We start from the raw sequence: 18,059 nt of genomic DNA on the forward strand, positions 1-18,059 counted from the left end.
CTCCAGACTGAGAGCTCCTTCTCCCCAGACATGTCCTGCTCCTCCATGTGCTGTCAGTACGATGCCACCAGCCCCGATGTGCCACTGGAATCAGGGCTGCCATGCTGTGTTTGCTGTGGTTGTGAGCTTCTCAAAACTCATTCCTCATTAAGAAATTACTAAAACCCAAGTGGAGGTTTGTTGGAGTGGGCTCTTTGGCTTCTTGTTCCTATGCTCACCAGCTGTCCCTGTCTTTTCCTTTCAGCAACACGTGCACGATGGGCGCAAGGAGAGCCTGGATGGTTTTGTGAAGACTTTTGAGAAGCTGCCCACAACTGATGGCTACCCTGGGATCTATGCCTTAGACTGTGAAATGGTGGGTCCAAAGCCAAAACAAAGCTTTTTGGGGCTGCCTGAGGTGTGACACAAGTGGCTGTTTGTGTGTGTGACACAAGGGAAGCTGTTTGCTGACCTGATTCACTCTGTTCTGAATATTGGTGCTGGAGGTGTAAATGAGCTCTTATTGATTGCTGTGTTTGGCTTGAGGGCTGTGCAGCCCTGGCAGGCTCTGACTGGCCCACGCTGGGCAGTGCTGCTGCCTGGCCTTGCTGCATTTTGGGAGCTGCAGCCCTTGGTGAGGGGCTCCACAGATCCCACACTGTTCTGGCCTGTGCCATCACATCTGCCCTGTTCTTGCAGTGCTACACTAAGCAAGGACTGGAGCTGACAAGAGTAACTGTGATCAACTCGGAGCTGAAAGTGGTGTATGACACCTTTGTCAAGCCAGACTCCAAGGTGGTGGATTACAACACCAGGTGAGGATGGTCATCCTTGGGACAGAGCTTTGTGCTCTCTCAGGAACTTGTTGAAACTGCCCTGACCACCACTCCCTAAGGGCTGAGGGGCTTTGAGGTATTTCTTCAAGTGAAGGACCCCCACCTGTTCCATGCTGTTCTGTGCAGGTTCTCAGGTGTGACAGAAGAGGACCTGGAGAACACGAGCATCACCCTGCGGGATGTCCAAGCCGTCCTCCTGAACATGTTCAGTGCAGACACCATTCTGATAGGGCACAGCTTGGAAAGCGACTTATTTGCACTAAAGGTAACTTGAGCTCTGCCTCCACATCTCCCTGGGGTGCTTTCCCACTCTGGGGGGTGTTGGGTGGAATTTAGGAACTGTTGATTTCCAAGGCTCAGGGGGGTGGCCTCACCTCAGGTCCTGTGTGCAGTTGTGGGCACCACGATATAAAAAAGCCATGCACCCATTAGAGAGTGTCCTGAGGAGCTGTGAGGATGGGGAAGGGTCTGAGGGGCCTCATGAGGAGCAGCTGAGGGCACTTGGCTGGTTCAGCTGGAGCCCAGGAGACTGAGGGGAGGCTCCTCGGGGGCTGCAGCTCCTGCCCAGGGCAGGCACAGGGGCAGGGGCTGAGCTCTGCTCTGGGACAGGGACAGGAGCCCAGCAAGGGCTGGAGCTGGGCCAGGCCTTGGCATGGAGCTCAGGGCAAGGTTCTGCCCCCCGAGGCTGCTGGGCACTGCCCAGGCTCCCCAGGGAATGGTGCCAAGGCTGCCACAGCTCCAGGAGCTCCCAGGGCTGCTCAGGGTGGGGTTCTTGGGGTGGCTGGGCAGGCACAGGGGCTGGGATCAATGATCCCTGAGGGTCCCTTCTCACTGAGAACATTCCAGGATTCCTTGGTTTGTCCAGTCTCTGGGCCTGTTGTGGTTGTGGTGGCAGTGCAGGGCACTGGGGCTGTGTGTGTCACTCCTGGTGTCACCTGAACTCTCAGTGGCTGCTGCTGCCCAGGGTGACAGAGCTGGACAGGGCTCTGAGCAGCCTGGAGTGGTGGAAGGTGGAACAAGATGGTCTCTAAGGGCTCTCCCAACCCAAACCATTCCATGATTCTATGACTGATCCCAAATCATTTGCCTCTCACCCCTGCCTGATCTGTTCTTTGTTCTGTGCCAGCTTTTCTAGGAATTGTGCTGTTAATTTGATGAAGTTATTTTGACCTTTTACCTGTCCTGTTTCCTGCCTGGCCCTCACCAGCCTGGTGTGCCCAGGGTCCTGCCAGGGACTGTGTCCTGCCTTGAGGGGTTTGTCCAGGGTCAGCAGGAGAGCATGTGGCAGGCAGGAGCCAAGTCTTTGTGCTCACATGCCAGAACTTCCCTCAGCCATTCTTTGTCCCACAGCTCTCCTGCTGAAGCCTCTGTGGCTGCCAGCTCCCAGGGCTGGGCTGGGTTGGAAGCAGGAGCTTTTAATGCCTGTAAAACACTTTACCTCTCCGTGGCACCCTTTATCCCAGCTTTGGAGAGGCTTCATCATAATCAGAAAGACATTATTTCCAGTTAGATCAGCTCGAGATGACTGCCTTGGCCTCTTAGAGGCTTGATTTTCTCTTAGCACCACAGCTGCTGCCAAGAGGAGGAGCCAGAGCAATGTGGGGTGTCACAGCAGAATGGCCCAGGGCTGTGGCACCAGGGCCATATCTCACTAATGGCTGTGGCAACTTCCAAGTGCTGATGGCATTTCAAGTTTTATTTAAAGCTTTATTATCCTGTTTCCTCACTCTTCCTGATCTACATAAGTAATTACCAGTGTGTCTGGGAGGGTGCCAGGGCTGAGTGCAGTCCAGGGGAGATTATCCATAACATTGGCAGTTTTATATTCTGAGGAGTGGAGCAGGTTGTTCCTGTTGAAGTGCAGTTGTGGAGCTGTTCCTGATGGAGTTCTGGGCTGTCCTGCAGCATGAGCTGGTGCCTGGGGGCAGAGAGGAGAGGGGATTATCAGGGTCCTGTTGGAGTTATCCCTGTTGGGACAGGACTCAGGTTTATCTCTTAGGCCCAGCCCTTCACTGCTGTGCTCAGGATGTGGGATTGCCCTCACCCACATTCCTCCAGCTCCCACTGGATGTAGCTCATGACAGCAGAGAATTCATCTTGTCTTGGCCTGAGAGGAAGAAATCAGTGGTAAAAAAAGCCCAAGCCAGCCTGCTCTGTGGTTACAGACTTCATCAGGTGGGGCCTTTTTGCTGTCCCCAGCCCCCTTGGTGCAGGGCAGGGAGCACTTTGACCTGTTCAGCATCCCCAGTTCCCCCAGTGTGGTGACAATTCACAGCTGAGCTGTTGGATTACAGGGCTGGAGCCAGCCTGGCACAGCTGGGGGTGCTCACCTGGACAAGAGAAGGCTCCAGGGACACCTGAGAGCCCCTGGCAGGGCCTGAAGGGGCTCCAGGAGAGCTGCAGAGGGACTGGGGACAAGGCCTGCAGGGACAGGAGCCAGGCAATGGCTCCCACTGCCAGAGGGCAGGGCTGGATGGGATCTTGGCAGTCAGGAATTGTTCCCTGGCAGGGTGGGCAGGCCCTGGCCCAGGGTGCCCAGAGCAGCTGGGGCTGCCCCTGCATCCCTGGCAGTGCCCAAGGCCAGGCTGGACAGGGCTGGGAGCAGCCTGGGACAGTGGGAGGTGTCCCTGCCATGGCACTGGATGGAGTAGAAGCTCTTTAAAAAGTCCCAACTCAACACACTCTGATATGATTCAGTGATAAAATTTCCTTGTCCCATTCCATCCTTGCTGAGCTGGTGCTGGTTAAAAACTTCCTGTTGATTCATTGCTGGTGGATGGGAGGATTTGGGGTTGGTTTGCACCCTGAAGGCCAGACCTGCTCTGCAGCAGCAGTGGGATGTACATCCTGCTTTGTCATGTGGGCACATCCTGCCCACTCCTGTCCCCATCTCAGGATCCCAGAATGGTTGGGTTGGAAGGGACCATGAGGATTACCCAGTTCCAATGCTCTGCCATGGGCAGGGTGCCCCTCACCAGACTGAGAAGCAGCTGAAAGTTTGCTACAGCTCCCACAGGGGCTGTTCTGTGCAGTCTGCTGGTTCTTCAGTTTAGTTTTTAGTTGGGAAGGACTCCAGAGCTATTGCAGCTTCTGCAGGCCGGGGGGTCAAGGATTGGCCTGTCCTGCTGGATCAGCCCCAATCTCTGCTGAGATTCAGGAAACCCCCTGAATGTGAGGTTCCAGGGCAGTGGGGCTGGCACAGCAGTGGGAATGCTGTGTGCCCACACCCTGCACGGGTGCCCACATCCCCAGAGCCTCCTGCCAGACTGGTTGGGCTGGAAGCTGCCGAGCGCTGCACGGAGCCCAGAGCTGACCAGAAGGTTCCTGCAGCATGGCTGATGGCCAGGAGTGCCTGTCCCTGTGGGAGTGGGGGAATAACCCTGTTGCTGTGCTCGTCCCCAGCTGATCCATGGCACTGTGGTGGACACAGCCATCGTGTTCCCCCACCGCCTGGGGCTGCCCTACAAGCGGGCGCTGCGCACGCTGATGGCCGACTACCTCAAACGCATCATCCAGGACAATGGTGAGACCTCTGAGGGACCCCACACCTCCTGGCTGTGCCCTCCTCAGCCCTGCCTTCCTCTGCTCTCCCCAGTCCTCCTGCCACTAGTGTTTTGTGCCCTGCATGTGTGTGGTAGCTGGGAATGTGCTGGCCTAAGAAGCCTCAGCCGCAGTTCATGTGTATGACCCCTGCTCCAAGGGCAGAGCTCTCCCTGCTTCCCTCCCTGTGCTGAGTGGGACCAGGGGGGTGGTGTGGGAAGGCTGAGGGTGGCTCTGCCAAGGTCAAGTCCTGCCCCCCTTTCTCTCTCTGGCCAGCTGGGATGGACCCTCCTGTTGGAAGTGGGGCCTGTTCCCTCCTGTCCTCCCTGAGCACATTGTAAACATTCCTGGGGAAGCTCCCAGCTGTTCCACAGCTGATGGTGTCAGGCTCAAACCCAGCAAAAAGCCTGGGTTTAGTGGAAAAAAATACGTGTTTAATGTTGGGAGTGTTCAGCCTAGAGAAGAGAAGGCCTTGGGGACTCCTTAAAGCCCCTGGCAGGGCCTGAAGGGGCTCCAGGAGAGCTGCAGAGGGACTGGGGACAAGGCCTGCAGGGACAGGAGCCAGGCAATGGCTCCCACTGCCAGAGGGCAGGGCTGGATGGGATCTTGGCAATCAGGAATTGTGGAATCCATCCCTGGAATGGATTTCCCAGAGCAGCTGGGGCTGCCCCTGCATCCCTGGCAGTGCCCAAGGCCAGGCTGGACAGGGCTGGGAGCACCTGGGACAGTGGGAGGTGTCCCTGCCATGGCAGGGGTGGCACTGGATGGGCTTGAACAAACCATAACCCACAAACCATTCTGTGATTGTGTGCAATTCTTTCAATGCCCAGCTGTGGCTCAGGGTGCTCCCAGGTGTGGCTGTGGCTGCAGGGGCCAGGGAGGAGCTGCCTCTGCCTGGGGAGCTCCTGTGCTGAGCTGAGCTGGGCTGAGCAGGCAGAGGGGGCAGTGCCACTGTGTTTGTGTCCCCAGTGGAAGGACACGACTCCAGTGAGGATGCCAGAGCCTGCATGGAGCTGATGGTGTGGAAGATCAAAGAGGATGCGAAGGTGAAGCGATGACCTCGTGTGGTGTCTCTGCTGTTCTCCTGCACCTCTGGGAAGAAGCAGTGCAATAAATGCCCACAGCCACTCTGTCCCCCCGTGCCAGCAGCATGTTCCTGCTCCCCACCATCCCAGCAGGACTCCTGCCCTCACACCTGCAGTCCCCCTGCCCAAGTGGTGGCTTCAGATCCTCAGGCTCCACCTGAGGGATTCTCTGTGGTCCAAGCTCTGCCTTTTTGGGCCTGGCAAGGTGGTTTGGAGTAGCACAACCAGAACTTCTTGGTTCCTAGGAGAAGCTTGTTAGAGGTAGGTTGGAGATGTGCAGAAGGATCTTTCTGGTTCAGTTAAAGGTAGATTGTTTACTTTTTTTTTTTTTTCTCCCAAATGTAACTTAAATTGCCTCTGTACTCCAAAGCAGTGTTTGGAGAGGGGGGAGATGGAAGAAGGTTGGGCAGGAAGCTGAGAGTGGATTGTGTAGCTGGTGTGGGAAGCAAGAGCTGAGGATCAAGCACTTGGGAAGGGATCCTGGTGCAATCCCACTGTGGAGCTGCAGAAGAGGGAGGCTGGCTCTGAGGGACAGCAGCGAGGTGGGATCTGGGAATTGGCACCTGGTTCTGCAGTCAGTGCAAAGGGGGAACCCACCAGTGTCCCCCCTTGCCCAGACCTCAGGGAGCCACGAGGCAGGACAGGGACAAACAGCACCCAGAGCCAGGGAGAGGCTGCATCCCATCACTGCAGGGTGGCACAAGGATCCTACCCTCACCCTCAGCTTCCAGCAGGGCCCCAGTGAGCTTGTGTTCAGGGAACAAGGTTTTTGGGGTGCAGATGGGGATGCACCTAAGGGTGACCCCAGCAGAGTGCAGGAGTCCCCACCAGGCTGGCCCTGCTGCAGGGACTTGGTCCAGGCAAAAGCAATAGGGGAAAATTTCACCCATTTCTTCAAAATTCCTTCATTTCACCTCATTCACATGTTGGGATTCTGCAGAGAGCAAAGGACCCAGCTGTGTGTCTGGAGCCTGGACTAGAGCAGGGCTGGGTGTGACTGTCACTGGCGTGAGTGGGTGGCACTGGTGGCTCCCTCTGCCCAGCCCCTGCTGCTGCCTGGGGACAGCAGAGCTGAGGGCCACAATCCCCATGGACCCCATGGGCTCTCAGCTGGGCTCAGGGAGCACCTTCACCCCAGAGCAGTGACCCTGAGCCCCCTGGCAGCACTGGAGTTGTGTCCCTTGGTGGCTGCTGTGTCCCTGTGTCCCTTGGTGGCTGCTGTGTCAGTCTGGGGGCAGAGGAGCTGCTGGGCTTTGGTTCCTGTCAGAGCCAGGTCCTGCTCACTCCTCAGTGCCCCTGCTGGGCTCAGGGTTTGGGGACAGCTCTGGGTCCCCTGCATGTCCTGCTGAGCTGGCCCAGCCATGGGCAGGGGTCCAGGACAGGGATGTCCCTGCTCCAGCCCCACGCTGGCCCTGGTGGATTCTCCCATCCACTGCTGCCTCTCTCAGAGGCAGGGAGGTGATTTCTCTGCCAGGCTCTGCAGGAGCAGTGGGGCTGTACAGACTCCTGCTACTGCTGAGCCCACCCTTGTTTCCCCTGGCAGCCAGTTCCTTAGCCCAGCTTTGGGGGATGCAGCTCCCCCAGTGCTCCACATCCAGCTCTGCTCCTTCCCTGCCTTGGGGCTTCCACCCCAAGCAGCCTTGGGACCCCTTGGGCTGTCCCTGTGTCCCAGGCTGTGGGACAGACAGTTCAGTGCCTCCCAGCTGGGGAGGGAAGGTTTGTTCCTGTTTCTGCCTCTTTGCCATGTTTATCCCCCGTTTATCTTCACCCCTGGCTGCAGGGATGGAATGTCCCTGGAGCAGCCAGGCCTCAGATTTGGCTCTTGCCTGTTCCTCACAGGCAGCTCCTGCTCCCCAGCCTCCCACAGCAGCTCCTTCCCTGGCACAGCCATGGGCACCGGGGGCTGTGTCCTGCTCTGCAGCTCTTGGCTCCATCCCCCCTCCTGGGGCTGGGCAGGCAGGGAATTCCTCCAGGCAGGAATCCTGCCCGCCCATGCACCTCCATCATTTCCCCTTCTTTCCCCATGGTCAGCCTAAACTGAGGCTTTTGGGGTGGGGGTGAGGGGGTGTTTGTGTCAAGGGATGTCCCTGGGAGGGTGGAACCATATCCAGCCACACCATGGGTGTGCTCAGAGCCAGTCCTGGCCCAGGGCTGCCATCACCTCCCCAGCACCAGAGGTTTGGTTGGGTTGTACAGAACGATTGTAACCTGTAACTTTTTGTAATTGTTTTTAATAAAAGAGTGTTGACTAGATGCACATCCCTGAGTCTGACACTGCTCTGCCTGCTGGTGGGGTGTGATGGGGGGGGTGCTGGAGCCATCCTGGGCTGGGAGGGGCTGGACAGGCTTCCCAGGAGATCCTTCCCAAGCTGGAGAAGTGAGTTCAACATGTCCAAGGTCCTGCAGCTGGGTCTGGGCACAGCCTGGGGATGAGCTCAGGGAGAGCAGCCCTGGGGGAAGGACCTGGGGTGTTGGTGGGTGAGAGGCTCAGGCTGCCCCGGCCATGGGCACTGAGCCAGAAACCCCCCCTGTGCTGGGCTGAGCCCCCAGCGTGGGCAGCAGGGGAGGGGGGGATTCTGCCCCTCTGCCCCTGTGCTCAGGTGAGACCCCACCTGCAGAGCTGCCCCAGCCCTGGGCACCAGCAGCAGGAGGACGTGGAGCTGCTGGAGCCAGGCCAGAGGAGGCACGGAGATGCTGCAAGGGCTGGAGCCCCTCTGCTCTGGAGCCAGCCTGGCACAGCTGGGGGAGCTCACCTGGACAAGAGAAGGCTCCAGGGACACCTGAGAGCCCCTGGCAGGGCCTGAAGGGGCTCCGGGAGAGCTGCAGAGGGACTGGGGACAAGGCCTGCAGGGACAGGAGCCAGGCAATGGCTCCCAGTGCCAGAGGGCAGGGCTGGATGGGATCTTGGCAATCAGGAATTGTTCCCTGGCAGGGTGGGCAGGCCCTGGCACAGGGTGCCCAGAGCAGCTGGGGCTGCCCCTGCATCCCTGGCAGTGCCCAAGGCCAGGCTGGACAGGGCTGGGAGCAGCCTGGGACAGTGGGAGGTGTCCCTGCCATGGCAGGGGTGGCACTGGATGGGCTTTGAGGTCCCTCCCAACCCAAACCATTCCAGGATTCTGTGACAGCAGCGGGGACAAGACCCTGTTCTGCTGCTTGGGGCTGGGGGTGACCCTGTGGGGTCCCTGCATGGCCCCTCAGGTGTGTCCCCCCCACCACTCTGGCACAGGGTGACACAGGTGCTGCACAGGCTGAGGGGTGAGTGGGGTCCCAGCTCTGAGGGGTCCCATCCTGTCCCCGCTCTGCCCTTTCAGAAGCCACCTGCTGCCCAATCCAAACCATTCCGTGACTCCTCGGCCCCTTCAATTCGCAGCCACTGTTGACAGAATTCAGAGAATTCACAGAATCACAGAATTGGCAGAATTCACAGAATCACAGAATTCACAGAAGGAGCTGAGCTCACTGTGAATCACTGGGCTGGAAGAGACCTCCAAGATCATCGAGTCCAACCCAGCCCCAGCACCTCAACTGAACCCTGGCACCCAGTGCCACATCCAGGCTTTGTTAAACACACCCAGGGATGGGGACTCCACCACCTCCCTGGGCCATTCCAAAACTTTATCACCCTTTTTGTAAAAAAACATTTTTCCTAATCTCCAACCTAAATTTCCCTTGGTGCAGCTTGAGGCTGTGTCCTCTGGTTCTGTGTCTGTTCATGCCCCTGGCTGGCTCTGCAGCCCAGCCCAGCTCCTGCTGCTCCCGCCCTTCCAGGACATCCCAAGAAAAAGGAACGAAATCGGTGCCGCTCCTTTGGGACAGAACCTGATCCCAACCCCCTGGACCAAATGAGGAGGGGGGGTCATGGCCAGACCCTCGCTCTGTGCAAACCCCACACCCCGAGGGCACCTCCCAGCTCCTCCTGCCTCATCCAGAGCCGGGACGGAGCCTCGGCATCCCCAGCCCTGCCAGGCTCCCCCTGGAGCCCCGGGATGTTCTGCTCCCTCTGGGTGCCACTGAGGGAACCCCGGCCAGCCACGGCACGGGGGACAGCGGGCAGGGGCAGCCTCTGTGCCCTGAGGGTACCAAAGGCATCCAGGCTGATCCTGGGGGTGCCAAAGGCAGCCAGGCTGATCCTGGGGGTACCAAAGGCAGCCAGGCTGATCCCTGGGGGTGCCAAAGGCAGCCAGGCTGATCCTGGGGGTACCAAAGGCAGCCAGGCTGGTCCTGGGGGTACCAAAGGCAGCCAGGCTGATCCTGGGGGTACCAAAGGCAGCCAGGCTGATCCCTGAGGGTACCAAAGGCAGCCAGGCTGAGCCTGGGGGTATCAAAGGCAGCCAGGCTGATCCCCTGCAGCAGAGGAGATGCTGGAACAGCAGTGGAAGATGAAGGGGCCGACTCTTAGCAGGGTTAATCCAAAATTTATTTCAGGAGCTCCAGGGAGCCCCCACAACCTCAGGGGCTCCTGCTGAGAGCCCCGGGAGAGGTGCCAAGGTTACACTGAAAGGGAGGTGGAAACCCAAAGTAGAAAACATTTACTGACCAATGAGTGACCCTAAGGGATGGATTCTGGGAATGGACATTTAGGAGAGGATTTGGGGTAACACTTGGGGGGTGACCCCTGGCCTCTGGCTGATCACTCGAGGTCCTGGATGGAAAGTTCTAGATGGAGGGGATGGGATGCTGAGTGACTGACAGAGCCAGGGTGGGGATTTGGGGATGCTCTCAGCAAAGGGATTACACAGGTAGAGGGAGGGGACACAGTCTGGTGTAAACCATTTGGGGAAAATAAGGGGATACAAAGACAAAACCATTATAAAACATAAAAACTCACACCACCATCGGCATCCCCGGCCCTGCCAGGCTCCCCCCAGAGCCCGCATCAATCTCCCAAATGGGGCAGGAATGAAAGTGCCAAGCCAAGGAGCTGATTCAGCACGGAGGAAGAGGTGAAGGTAAAAAGTTCAAATAAAGAAATAATGGCCCATTAGATGACCTCACAGGCAATGTGTTTTATTTAACGCGGCTGATGGCTCGGCGATGGCAGCGGCCGCTCCCGAGGCTGTGAAAGTCACACCTGGAGCGTTCTCAGCCTCCTCAGGGCTTTTGTGGCACTGCCTGCTCTGACAGTGACCTCCCCATCCCCGAGGGTCCCTCTGCTCCCCCCCTTGCAGCTCACCTGATGGCCTAGGTGACATCAGGGAACCCCTGCAGTGACAAAAGCATTTTGCTTTTTTTTTTTTTTTTTTTTTTTTTTTTTTTTTTTTTTTTTTTTTTTTTTTTTTTTTTTTTTTTGTGGTTGTTGCTTTTTTGGGGCCTTCAGGGTGACAGGGACCCTTCGAGTCTCCTCCAGGGCGAGGGTTGGGATTTTTAGGGTAATGAGAGCCCTGGTCCCAAGGGAGCAGCGCTCACCCAGCCCCAGGCTTGGGGAGGGACAGGAGGACACAAAACCGCGTTGGACGGGGCTCGGAGGTTTAACCCTGGCCTGGGGGCGCAGCGGCTGCCAGGGGGCAGCTCCCGGGGAGGGGACACACGGGGACAAACCCTGCGGTGCTGGGGAGGGGACACACGGGGACAAACCCTGCGGTGCCAGGGGAGGGGACACGCGGGGACACAGAACGACAAACCCCGTGGTGCCAGGGGAGGGGACACACGGACACAGCAGGACAAACCCTGCAGCGCCTCTGCCCCGGCCTCCCGGCGCTCATTAATTACCCTGGAAGGGCGGGGGGGGGGGGGGGGGGGGGTGTCCGCTAATTGCAGAGGGCGATTGATTGGGAAAATGTCACCGTCACTGGCCTCTGTTGCCAGGGTGACCTCGGCCGTTCCCGGGTGCCCAAAGGCACCCGCCGGGGACACCGGAGCGGGGTGTGAATGTCCCTGTCCTTCCTCCAAAGGGATCGATCCATCCGCCCCGGCAAGGGCGAAACCCCCGGGGCACGGCGGGTTTGGGGCTCAGGGGCCACTGGACCTTCCTGCGGTGCCGGTGCCACCGGAGGGGAGGGGACAGCGGGGGGGACACGGCAGGTGAAGGCTGAGAGACCGAAATTCCCTGTGGGGACTGCTCCAGACCTGCGGGATCGCGACAGGAGCGGGAGGGAGGAAGGAGGGAGAGGAGGGAGAGGAGGGAGGGAGGGAGGGAGGGAGGGAGGGAGAGGAGGAAGGAAGGAAGGAAGGAAGGAAGGAAGGAAGGAAGGAAGGAAGGAAGGAAGGAAGGAAGGAAGGAAGGAAGGAAGGAAGGAAGGAAGGAAGGAAGGAAGGAAGGAAGGAAGGAAGGAAGGAAGGAAGGAAGGAAGGAAGGAAGGAAGGGTTTATTTCAGACCTGTGTCACTGTCACCAGCCCTGCAGGACAATGAACAGCAGCTCGGTCCCTCGGGGCACAGTCTGGGACATTTCTCCTTTTGTCTGGACCTGAGGAGCGACCTCAGGATGGGAACAGTGCCCGAATCTGTCCCCAGGGCCCGAATCTGTCCTCAGTGCTGGTCAGAGGCTGCCACTGTCACCCTGAGTGGGAACATGGGCACACAGGAGATGTGTACAGGGACATGGGGACATACATGGGGACATTGGGACATGTATGGGGACATGGGGACATGTGGACATGTACAGGGACATGGGGACACAGGGACATGGGGATATGTGTGGGAACAGGGGGATGTGAGGGCCGTGTGGGGACACAGGCCCATGAGGACACACATGGGGACACGGGGACATGTATGAGTTGTTTTTGTAGATTTGGTTTTTTTGTTTGTGTTTCTGTGTAGAATTCTTTGTCTTTCCTTTTCTTTGTAATAACAGAAGTGGTCAGGGGGGTGTTGCCGTGGGAGGTTGGTGGTTTTGATGGGTATAAAATAGTGTTTGGTGCTGTGCATGCTTGGCACTGGGGTTTGTTATTTTGTTGTATGGAAACTCTTGGTGAGGTGCTGTTATTTTGTTTTAAGGCAGTTTGATTAGTAATGATGTAAGACATTTGTATAACAGTTTTTGGTTTGGAGTTGCAGTTTCTAAATTTTTACTCGAATTTTCAGTTAAATGTTCAGGAGGGCTGTTGTTTTGTTTAGGACTGTTATTTTTGATGTTGTAAGGTTTGTGTACAAGGTTGTGGACAAGGGGACATGTATAGGGACACGTGTGGGGACACAAATGGGGACACGGGGGCAGAGCAGGAGCCGCTGCCGGCTGTGCAGTAAATGCTTCATGGGCTGCGGGGCTGTGATCGCCTCCGGGTCCCTGCGTTAATTGCAGGCATTAATTAACGCAATGCCGGCGATGCGGGACCACTGCGGGTGTGCAGGATGCGAGCGGGGCGGACACGAGCTCCGGCCTCATTAATTAGCTGCCGTCACTAACGAGGTGGCCTCTGTCCCCAGCTGGGCTCTGCTGGCACTGCCCGCAGTGGCTCCTTTGTGCCTTCGGCCTCCTCTTCCTCGCTGCCCCCTCCTCCCGCCTTGCTCGGTGCCTGTGAAAAATGCGTATTTTATGATTGGCTTTTTGCAAATATTCAAATGAATATTATAGGTGTTGTGTTAGAAAGTGATGCTGTATTAATTCTCTTAAGTACTGTGTTAAATATAGTTTTAGGTTATAAAAATTGTTAAAATAGAAACTATGTGATGTAGGACACTTTTTTTAAAGAGAGGACTCGCAGTGAGATGGCAGCCACAGGACACCTGAATCTTTCAGAGAAAGAGAATTTATTGCTCCCTTATCAGAAGAAACGAACTTCTTCCTGCCTCAAAGGCGCTGTCAGGATTCAGAGGAAGAAGTTGTGGATGACCGGACAGAATCCTGTGTTTGAATGGAATTTATGCATCATGTGTGATGTGTATGAATATGCAACAGGCTGTTGTTTTTAAGGGTTAATCCTGTGTTAACGTGGGTCCTTTTTCGGGCTCGTGCTGCCCTGAAAAAGGTACCCGGACGTCCGTAACTCTTTGTATTTATTGTCTCATATTGTCCTAATTCAAATTGTCCAAATTATTATTACTCTAATTGTATTACTATTTTTATAACCATTTTATTACTATGAAACTTTTAAAATTTTAAAAACAAGTGATTGGCGTTTTTCACAGTGCCCAAGCACAGCCCAGCCGTGCCCGAGCTGCTGCCACACCCGGGGGGCTCGGGGGGCACCAGTGGCACCAGTGGGGACACCAGCCCAGCCCGGGATCAGCCTGGCCCCGCACTGGGACAGGGCAGGGACACCCGGCGGTGTCACCGCGTCGCGGAGCCCGGACGGTCCCGCGGGAGCGGCGGCTCGGCTCGGTTTGAGCGGGACGGACGCGGGCAGGAGGGGCAGGAGGGAGGCGGGCAGGGCCCGGGGGTGTGGCATGGGCTGTCCCCGGCCCCGCGTGGGGCAGGGCGGTGGCAGGAGGGGTGGCAGGAGGGGTGGCAGGAGGGGTGGCAGGAGGGGTGGCAGCAGTCCCGTCCCGCGGAGCGGCAGGAGCGCGGCGCTGCCCGGGGCTGTGCCCGGCACCGGGGCAGGTACGGGGACCCCGCGGGGAGCGCGGCACGGCGACAGCGGGGACAGACACGGCTGGCAGGGCCATGGGGCGCCGGGGCAGCCCCTCCGGGCACGGAGCAGCGTTTGGGGACGGCCTTGGCACCCCAAAGCGCATCCAAGCGGCTGGAAAAGGGAGCGAGAGGAGGGAAACTCATGGCTCGGGCACGTCCTGGCCAATAACCCCGAGAGGTTTTAATGATGGCCCGGCCGAGCGCGGGGGCGTTTCCGGCGTGCCGGGCCCGGGAGGTGACAGCCGCCCCCCGCTCGCTGTCGCCTGTCGCGGTGGGTGACACTGGGGCGGGGTGGCCGTGGGGACATCCCCGGGGTGGCTCTGGCTGCGGTCCCCGTGGGACACTGGGGTCGGGAAACAACAGCAGCGCCCCGGGAGGGGTCACGGGCCGTGTGCCAGCCCCGGGGAGGGACCCAGGGCCAGGCTGGTGCTGTCCCCAGCGTGTCCCCAGCGCGGGAAGGAGCCGGAGGGCACCGGGAGCCCCGAGCTGTGCTGCCCCGAGCTCTCACACAGCTCCCGCACGGAGCCGAGCTCGGCGCTGAGCCGCGGATTTCAGGAACAAAACCCGCACAGAATTCCCGTGGCAGCGCTCGGGGCAGGCAGGGACAGAAATCTGAGCGGGTTTCACCAGCCCCGGCCAAATCCTGGTGGCGCCGTGCCCGGCCCTCCTTAAACCCGGCTCTGCTCAGCCATGCGAACCTCCAGGAGCCCGGAGCGGCACTTTTGGGGTGGGAAAGTTCTGCTTTGGGGCTTCTGAGCCCCCGGCAGCAGCGCGGGGATGCTTTAAGGACACTCCCGGGATGGGACAGTCCCGGCGGCTCCATCCCAGGTGGGGATTTGGGGAAACATCCCCTGGGGTAAGAACTCACTGATGGACTCGCTGAGCTGTGGGACAGTGCTCACAGGGTGTCCCCAGGTGTGGAACAGTGCTCACAGGGTGTTCCCAGGTGCTCACAGGGTGTCCTGTGCCTTTGGCCATCCCCAGCCCTCCCTGGGAGCCCTGGGCTGGGGCCAGAGCAGGGTTTGTCTGTCCAGGCTGGGGCCAGAGCAGGGTTTGTCTGTCCAGGCTGTCCCCCCATGGGGCTGGGGCTGGCAGGGAGCCCTGGCACCAGTTCCTGCCTCCCCAAAGTGCAGTTTTTATCTCTGATTACTGAGCTGATGAGTGACGTTTGTCAAGAGCTTTCTTGGAACCGAGATTTCTTGGATACCTCCTCGAAAATATTTTTTCCAGTGCTTTAATTCACTTTTTTCCCCTGCTTCAGGCCCTGGCAAGAGGCAGCACCCCCAGCTGCCTTTGCAGGGCACTCAGCCCCATGGAGAGCCCAGTCTGTGCCAGCTGCAGGTGCTGAACAAGCCCTGGTTTTGTTTGGCACCGTTTGGATTCTGTGGAGCTGCTGAGTGGAGCCTGGCTGGGCATCCTGGTGAGCCTGACTGGACCCAAAGGGGCTCAGAGACGCCAGGCACGGTGGGGATGTGGTGGATCAGCAGCTTCAGGTCTGATCCTGAGCACGAGGGGACCAGGATAACCCCAAATCAACCCAGGAATTCCAGTGTGGCACTCAGGGCAGGTTGGTCTGGAAGCAGAGCCCAGGAAAACACCTTGGAAATTCTCAGTGTCAGCCTCACCCTAAATGTTGGTGTCCTAGAGCAAGGAGGGAGGGCAGGGGATGCTTTGAGCCTCTGATCAGAGCCCTGAGGGCACAGCCAGGGTTACTGGGACCCCCTGGGACCCCCAACCACCACCCTGGGCTGGGCAAGCTCAGCCAGGGCTCAGTTCTGGACCAGGCCCCCAGGGTGGCTCTGGCTTGGCCACACTCCTGGGCCTTGGGCTGGCTTGTCCCGATGGATGGGCTGTGTCTCACCCCAGCCTTTGTCCCCTTTGCAATCCTGACTCTGCCCTTCCCAGCCTGAGCCTGGACCTCTCCATCAGGAGCTTGGCTGAGGCTGAGGCTCAGGGCTTGTCCCAGCTGCCACCCCTGGCTGGGACCTTGGAATGGGTTGGGTTGGACCTCAAAGCCCACCCAGTGCCACCCTGACCATGGCAGGGACACCTCCCACTGTCCCAGGCTGCTCCCAGCCCTGTCCAGCCTGGCCTGGGACACTTCAGGGATGGGATCAGGGTTTGTGAGCAGCTGAGGTTTCTCTTGTCTCCTGTAGGATTTTCCCTGTGGAGCAGCTGCCCCCTCTGGGCCTGTATCCCTCATCCTGTTCATGGTCCCTGAGGGGATCCCCCATATCCCAGTCCCTCTGGCAGGAGGAGAGAGGGCAGTGTGCTTGCCAGGAGCAGGGCAGGGAGGGCTTTGTGTCCCTCCTTGGTCCCTTTGTACACAGAGAGATTGTAAAATATATGAAAACCAGCTGTAAACATTGTAACAATGCCTTATAAATAATTCTTATCACAAAAATCAGTGAATTCACATGATACAATCAATATATTAGCAGCAAGTGTTTGCAAGGCTTGAGACAATATTTTTTAAACATTTATATAATATTAAAAACAGTCACTATTTATTGGTATTACCTACAGAAAGCAGAAACAGCAGAGGTTACAAACTCATTACCAGCAATCCCCAAAACTCTGAATCATTGGGGAATCAGCTGATGACCCTGCAGATAGGATCTGATTGAAGTTCCCCAAATATTCTGTCTTCAGAGACATTTTGGGCACGTGAATCATCACTAACACTCGTATCCTTTCACAGTGGTTTCCCTTGCTGTGGAACACTTTTCCCAGTAGAAGATTTCCATCTGTGCCATATTTGGAATATCACTGATTTGCAAAGTGCCTCCCTTTTCTGCACCTTGGGCTGTCACTGGGCTGTCACATTTTCCACAGAATCTGGGCAATATTTTGTTTTCTGTCCAAATTTTCCACACTTTAACCGTGGCCTTTTGGCGAGTCCTGCTGCCATTATTTCTGTGGAATTGTTGTGTTGAGGAGTTACATGGAGATCTGTGAGGGTTTTTTTGTCCTGCCTTTGTCCCTGTGGGATCAGATCCCTGTCTGTCTGTCTGTCTGTCTGTCTGCAGGAGAGCTGTCCCCAGCTGGCAGAACCCTGGGACAAGGACACAAGTGGGGCACAGCAGGGAGGAAGGGGGAGATTGGCTTTGCTCTGTGTCAAATCCTATTTTGCCTGAACCAAATGGTCTCAGTCTGGGCACTGAGGGGCTTCTGTGGGATTTCTGTGTGGGAGAGATCCCATCCCTCCAGGAATCCACTGCTCTTCCTTCTCCCCCTCAGCCTTGGGACAAATGGGAGTGGGAGCTCTGGGAGTGTCCCAACACCCCCAGCAGCTCCCTGGAACCTTCCCTTCCTCCCTTTTGTTTGTGAAAACAACGAAAGCAACATTTGGGGCTGCCCCTGGATCCCTGGCAGCATCCCAGGCCAGGCTGGGCAGGGTTTGGAGCAGCCTGGGATGGTGGAAGGTGTCCCATGGCAAGGGTGGGATGGGATGGGATGGGATGGGATGGGATGGGATGGGATGGGATGGGATGGGATGGGATGGGATGGGATGGGATGGGATGAGCTTTAAAGTCCCTCCCAACCCAAACCACTCTCAGGCTAAGCTCAGGGTGTCATTTAGGATCCAAGGACAGGGACAGCACCAAGTCCTGGGTGGTAAAGAAGGATTTTGTGGATCTGGGCAAGCTCTTGGCTGCAGGTGTTTGGGTCCCTTTGACCTGTAATGAGGATGGATGCCCAGCCAGTGGCATCTGTGAGGTGTTGGGACAAACCAATACCCACAGTAGCAAGAGGGAAGTTGATACTTGGGGTAAAAGAAGGAAAAAAGTGATGAAAGGAGTGAGATAAGAAATAACGGTAGGGGCTGACTTCTGGTGGAGTTATTTAATAATAAAGTAATTAATGCTTTATCCCTCACTGCCTCCCTTCATGTGAGGATCACAAAGCTCTTCACAAACATTAATTAATCTTCCCTACCATCCCTGCAGGAAGGTCACAGGGCCACCAAGCATGAGGGAAATCTTGTCATTGATGGAGCCGGGCTGGGCTGGCAGCACAGGGAGAGCTCCAATTCCTCCTCAAAGAATTCAGTGATTTCCTGCAGCTTCCCCAGAGGGCAAAAATGCCTTGAAGCTGTCACAGGGAACTG

General features: G+C 57.3%; 2 protein-coding genes across 2 annotated transcripts in view; both read left to right on the forward strand.

Annotated features, from left to right (window-relative positions):
- Positions 1-7,697, forward strand: part of REXO1 (RNA exonuclease 1 homolog) — a 49,708-nt gene extending 42,011 nt beyond the window's left edge. The window contains exons 12-16 of the mRNA XM_071451569.1: positions 245-355; positions 679-794; positions 942-1,080; positions 4,218-4,338; positions 5,325-7,697. Coding sequence (XP_071307670.1) covers positions 245-355; positions 679-794; positions 942-1,080; positions 4,218-4,338; positions 5,325-5,413 — 576 coding nt within the window. The 3' untranslated portion in view covers positions 5,414-7,697. The remainder of the gene's footprint in view (positions 1-244; positions 356-678; positions 795-941; positions 1,081-4,217; positions 4,339-5,324) is intronic.
- Positions 7,698-13,764: 6,067 nt separating this feature from the next.
- ATP8B3 (ATPase phospholipid transporting 8B3) overlaps positions 13,765-18,059 on the forward strand; it is a 32,275-nt gene continuing 27,980 nt past the window's right edge. The window contains exon 1 of the mRNA XM_071451604.1: positions 13,765-13,918. Coding sequence (XP_071307705.1) covers positions 13,765-13,918 — 154 coding nt within the window. The remainder of the gene's footprint in view (positions 13,919-18,059) is intronic.

This window comes from Agelaius tricolor, unplaced genomic scaffold, assembly GCF_023055355.1.
Source record: "Agelaius tricolor isolate 1412-34295 unplaced genomic scaffold, bAgeTri1.0.p SCAF_33, whole genome shotgun sequence".
In the NCBI taxonomy this organism is placed as follows: domain Eukaryota; kingdom Metazoa; phylum Chordata; class Aves; order Passeriformes; family Icteridae; genus Agelaius; species Agelaius tricolor.